Raw genomic sequence first — 6293 nt, 5'->3', positions numbered from 1 at the left:
AGTGGAGTCTCTCTGATTGGTTCTGATGGAAATATGTCACTACGTCACACAGTGGAGTCTCTCTGATTGGTTCTGATGGAAATATGTCATTACGTCACACAGTGGAGTCTCTCTGATTGGTTGATGATGGAAATATGTCACTACGTCACACAGTGGAGTCTCTCTGATTGGTTGATGATGGAAATATGTCACTACGTCACACAGTGGAGTCTCTCTGATTGGTTGATGCTGGAAATATGTCACTACGTCACACAGTGGAGTCTCTCTGATTGGTTGACGCGGAGCGTCGAGCTGCAAAAGTTCAGATTTTCTAACTTCAGTGATTTGCGCCTCAGCACGTCGAACGCTCAGATCGTCCAAATAGTTCAAATCACGCTGCTCTAATCACGCTTGAGGCGCAGCAGCACTTCCTGACGCTGATTGAAGCGCGTCCACCATAGACTTTGTATGTAAACCTGCTGCTCCTGATGTTGGCTCCATCATGTTTGGAGTGAACGCACCATAACACAGCTCAAACTGTTTAAAGCTTGGAACTTGCTGGTTTCTGACCCGTCTGTCTCTGACCTGCTGGTTTTGCTCCAGTCTTCCTCTCAGGTTCTGGGTCAACATCCTGAAGAATCCTCAGTTTGTTCTGGACGTCCAGGTTACTGACAGCATTGATGCTGTCCTATCGGTCATTGCTCAGACCTTCATCGACTCCTGTACCACCTCAGAACACAAAGTTGGAAGGGTACGTCCTGTCTGTCCGTCTGTCTGTGTGTCCGTCCAACCATCTGTCCATCCGTCCATCTGTCTGTGTGTGTAAACCTTTGGTCATGTGACTTCATTGTTTTCTGTCCAATCAGGACTCTCCTGTCAACAAGCTGCTGTATGCCAGAGAGATTCCACGATACAAACAGCTGGTGGAGAGGTGAGACAGCTGCTGCAGATACAGTTAGGGTCTGGTTCTGGTCCAGATTTACATGATGTTTGTGTGTAAACTCAGTAATGGTGTGTTTGTGTACGTATTGTTGCTACCTGTGTGCAGGTATTACAATGATATCCACAGTGCTGCATCAGGATGTTATCAGGAGATGAACTCAACTCTGACAGAACTGTCCGGGGTCAGTAAACACCTTCAACCAATCAGATTCAGTGTTGGAAGACCACAAAAATTACCTGTACCTACCTGTCTCCCTGTACCTGTCTCACTGTACCTGTCTCACTGTACCTGTCTCACTGTACCTGTCTCACTGTACCTGTCTCACTGTACCTGTCTCACTGTACCTGTCCCACTGTACCTGTCTCACTGTACCTGTCACATTGTACCTGTCTCACTGTACCTGTCTCACTGTACCTGTCACATTGTACCTGTCTCACTGTACCTGTCTCACTGTACCTGTCTCACTGTACCTGTCTCACTGTACCTGTCCCACTGTACCTGTCCCACTGTACCTGTCCCACTGTACCTGTCTTACTATACCTGTCTCACTATACCTGTCCCACTGTACCTGTCTCACTATACCTGTCTCACTGTACCTGTCCCACTGTACCTGTCTCACTGTACCTGTCTCACTGTACCTGTCTCACTGTACCTGTCTCACTGTACCTGTCTCACTATACCTGTCTCACTGTACCTGTCCCACTGTACCTGTCCCACTGTACCTGTCCCACTGTACCTGTCTCACTATACCTGTCTCACTATACCTGTCCCACTGTACCTGTCTCACTATACCTGTCTCACTGTACCTGTCCCACTGTACCTGTCCCACTGTACCTGTCCCACTGTACCTGTCTCACTGTACCTGTCCCACTGTACCTGTCCCACTGTACCTGTCTCACTGTACCTGTCCCACTGTACCTGTCTCACTGTACCTGTCTCACTGCAGAGTTTTGCCTCAGACATGAACAGTCTTGTTGGTCTTCATGAACTTTACAAGTACATCCAGAAATATTACGACCAGGTAAGTCAACACCTACAGTGGTCACTTGTTGGTCTCCAGCTGTGTGTTTCCACTCATCACACACCTGTCTGTGTCCGTCTCTGTTCAGGTGGTCATGTCTCTGGAGGAGGACACCTCGGGTCAGAAGATGCAGTTGGCCTATCGACTCCAGCAGGTGGCTGCCCTGGTGGAGAACAAAGTCACTGACCTTTGAGAGCAGGAGGATGGAGAAGCAGTCCACCTGAGTGGGCAGCTGTGCTGAAAGTGACGGGTTGTGTTGGTTGAAACATGTTTTATTGTCTTCCTCTTCCTTCACACAGCAACAGCAAACTGGTTTTAAACCAACCAGAAACAAACCCAACCTGCCTGACACCAGCCTGTGGTGAACAATGACAGTTCAATCAGATCTGATCAGGGAATATCACCAACACCTGCTGCCTTGCACTACTTTTCCCAAAATGCTCTGCTGTCATGAGTCAAAAAGCACAAAGTTGAACTTGTTGATTTTAGATATTAGACCTGCTGTTTCTATATTTTTGTCTTTTCTACTAAAGCCAGCAGCTTGAACCTTAAACATGCTGGGAATCCTCTTCTAAAGATTTCCTGAAGGCAATAACAGCAGTTAGCCCTGTGCTGGGGCAACTCTTTCATTTCTACCCTTCTGTCCACTCTTCACCCTGAAGATACATGAGAACCAGCTCCACCCTCAAGGTGCTTTATACACTCAGCAAGATGTTTCAGGCTTCCATCTACAGTATGTGTGGAGGATGGATGGATGGATGGATGGATGGATGGATGGATGGATGGATGGATGGATGGATGGATAGATGGATGATGGATGGATGGATAGATGGATGATGGATGGATGGATGGATGGATGGATAGATGGATGATGGATGGATGGATGGATGGATGATGGATGGATGGATGGATGGATGGATGGATGGATGGATGATGGATGGATGGATGGATGGATGGATGAATGGATGGATGGATGGATGGATGATGGATGGATGGATGAAGACAGACATTTATTCAAACACTTTTTTTCTAGTTTTTGGCTCATAAAGGTAAAAGTTTAATGAGGGTTCCAGCAGTCCTCCTCCTCCTCCTCCTCCTCCTCTTCCTCGTCCTCCTCCTCCTCCTCCTCCTGCTCCTGCTCCTCCTCCTGCTCCTCCTCCTCCTCCTCCTGAGGAATCCCAACATGTTCCAGGAGCAGAGAAGATGCAGACTTCCTCCAGAAGGTCCAGAAGCTAACCCTACCCCTCCTGGACTCATTCGGACCCTGAACCATCTCAGTCCTTTGGAGAAGAAGATGAAAGGTTTGACCTCAGAGTAACCTGAGTTCTGTAAAGACACTTTATTGTTGCGGGTCATGTCTAGTGTGACCTCACTTCCTCTGGCTCCTCTGCACTGTGGCTGCAGCGTGAGTTGGTCAAACCGTGGTGACACCAGTAAAAAGACCAGTAGAAACACTAGTTCAGGGGTGAGTTTTGGATTTACTTCTTTACTGTTTATGTCAGCTGTCTGTTTTGTTTTAAGTTGGTTTAATCCCACCATCACCATCAGTCATTGAGCTAACAGCTAACTTTAGCCTGCTAATCATGATGAACAATGCTTTTTCTGAAAACTATTAAGATTATTGGAGTTGTTTCAGAAGCTATATTTGACTGAACAGACAGCTCCTGAACATTCAGAGCCTTCAGCATCTCAGGGTCCACCTCACCCAGTCCTGGTGTCCCACCACAGAGGAGTCTGACCACATCACTGACACCAGCTGTACTTATGGACCTGCCTTGGAACACGGTCTGACTCCTTCTTAAAGCCAGAGACTGTTAGTCCGGTCTGCTGCTCCACAGGTTCAGTTTTTGATGACGTCACTGATTTGAATCAGTTCATTTGTAGTCAGGATCTGTTCACTCTGCTGAAACACTTGGTCACTTTGTTTTGTTACATTCTGACCTGTGCAGACTGGGACCCCCTCCAGACCTGTTCATCCCTCTGTGGGTTTGCTTCATAACGTTAGCTTTGATCAGCGTCGACTCTTAGACTGAATCATTATTAACATTCATCCATGGTCCTCAGTTTCCTCTGGATTCTGAAGGGTTCAGAAAAAGGTTTTATGAACTGACAACATGTCCAGAGTGTAGCACCACCCCCCCTCAGTCAAAGACAGCTGTGGACAGGTACCACAGGTTCCCTGCACCTTCACATCTGGACTGAGCAGGTACAGGTGATGACTGACATGGTTTCTAACAGAAATCCCTCAGAGACTCCGCCCACCAGCTCCTCTTTGTCCTGATTTACAGCTCTGTTCAGGAGATCCTCCTCTGATGGCTCCTCTGACCTCTGAGGGTTTCTGAAACAGGAAGTGGATGTCTACTGAGGGTTTCTAAAACAGGAAGTAGACGTCTGCTGAGTGTTTCTGAAACAGGAAGTAGACGTCTGCTGAGGGTTTCTGAAACAGGAAGTAGACGTCTGCTGAGTGTTNGCTGAGTGTTTCTGAAACAGGAAGTAGACGTCTGCTGAGGGTTTCTGAAACAGGAAGTAGACATCTGCTGAGTGTTTCTGAAACAGGAAGTAGACATCTGCTGAGGGTTTCTGAAACAGGAAGTAGATGTCTGAGTGTTTCTGAAACAGGAAGTGGTCTTCCACAGAACATGTTGTGAAGCACAAATGTCAAGCTGCTGATGAAAGAAGCTTTTTGACGATAAAACAATCAGAAATCAATATGTTTTTAAGTTATTATTTGTATAGAATACTTATTTAACCCCAGCTGTGCCTTTGTCCTGTCAGTGACATTAGTTGTTCTATAGGCTGACTGTGTCCCAATGCATGATGGGAAATAAAATAATTAATTAAAAAGCATTGTAGGTGTTCAGGTGAACTCACCTGTGTTTCCTTTAGCACGAGGTTTAAAGGATCATGTTTTCCATCACTGAAAGAAGCTAATGTACCTGTTTAACTGGTTTAACTGGTTTAACTTATTTAACCGTAACTTATTTAACTAATTTAACTTGTTTAACTTATTCAACCTGTTTAACTTAACTTATTTTTATGGGTTAAGTTATTTAACCTATTAAATGAGTTTAACATCTTGTARTGATTTAAATTATTTAACCTGTTTAACTGGTTTAACTGATTGTACTGGTTTAACCCTTTGTGTACTCTTAACTGCTGTAACTGGATAACCATAACTAGTTAAAGTGGTAATTTATTGTTTGGTTAATTATGACTGGTTTACTGGTGCAGAGTTGGTTTAATTGGTTAACCTGTTTTATTTTTTGTTGTAACTGGTTTACCCAATTTAATGAGTCTGTTTTAGTTAGCTAAACCAACTAGTCTCTCTGGCCTATCTAGTTCAGCTGGTTTGACCATTGTAACATTGGACTAGTTTAAAGGTAACTAAACTGGTTAGTTGTGAAATGATGAACCATTTTACATGTTACTGGTTTAACAGTTTGAAGTGATATACCTGGTATAAATGGGTTAACTAGTTAAATGGGTTAAACTTTAACAAGTAAAAGTGGTCAGCCTGATGTGTAGACTTGTTCAGTTAGTTATCCTGGTCTGTTGATGGTTAAAGTGGTTTCAGGTGGGTAAACTGGTCTGACTGATGTTTCTGATTGATCAGGTTTAACTAATTCAACTAGTTCATCCTGAAAAGGTGGAAATTCTCAGGTAACTGATTCATGTGACAGTACCACCTGTGTTTTCTGTCCAACCAGCAGTGGTCCCTGTGGTTTAGTACCTGCTGGTGTAAATGGCAGACTGGACCGGGCCCAGCAGACAGACTCTGATAATAGTTTACTTTAGAACCCTAACCCTAGAGAACTCAACCTGGTTTTTTCTAAATACTTTTTCTTCTTCTCTTTATATTTCTGCTCCATGTTTTTGCTGTGTGTGTTCTGAGCCAGTGTTTGACCTGTAGCTGTAGTTCTTTGGTCCCAGTAACTTCTGCATGCATGTGAAGATGATGATGATGATGATGATGATGACAGGTTTTGGTGCTTTTTCTAATGCTTATGTTTTTATAAAGTGGGTGGGGCTTACACTCTGCTGGTCATCTGATCCTAACAGCTCTGACTGGTGGAGCTTTATTTTTTCTGAATAAAGAGTCCCAAACGACGAAGCTCAAAGTTTGTCAACTGAATGTACAGTTTGTTATTAGCATGTAAATGTCTGTAAATATCTGTGTGAGGAAGATGATGATGATGATGATGATGAAGAGGTCTTGGGTGGAAAGGTTTTTATTGTGAAAAAGCAGGAAGCCATACAGTTTGTACTCAATACAAATAAAATTATCATTTTACCCCCATGTTTTGTTTATTTCTGCAGCCAAGACATGGGGGGGGGGGGGGGGGGGGGGGG

At 44.5% G+C, this 6293-nt stretch overlaps 1 protein-coding gene across 1 annotated transcript in view; it reads left to right on the top strand.

Annotated features, from left to right (window-relative positions):
• Positions 1-2762, top strand: part of LOC106533752 (plexin-B3) — a gene marked incomplete at its 5' end in the record, with an annotated part of 13833 nt that extends 11071 nt beyond the window's left edge. Inside the window, 5 exon segments of the mRNA XM_014030183.1 lie at positions 583-730; positions 846-910; positions 1028-1103; positions 1869-1943; positions 2032-2762. Of these exon segments, the coding sequence (XP_013885637.1) occupies positions 583-730; positions 846-910; positions 1028-1103; positions 1869-1943; positions 2032-2136 (469 nt within the window).
• Between the last annotated feature and the right edge of the window lie 3531 nt (positions 2763-6293).

The sequence above is a fragment of the Austrofundulus limnaeus genome, unplaced genomic scaffold, assembly GCF_001266775.1.
Source record: "Austrofundulus limnaeus strain Quisiro unplaced genomic scaffold, Austrofundulus_limnaeus-1.0 Scaffold1013, whole genome shotgun sequence".
Lineage (NCBI taxonomy): Eukaryota > Metazoa > Chordata > Actinopteri > Cyprinodontiformes > Rivulidae > Austrofundulus > Austrofundulus limnaeus.
This window is presented reverse-complemented; position numbering and strand designations above follow the sequence as displayed.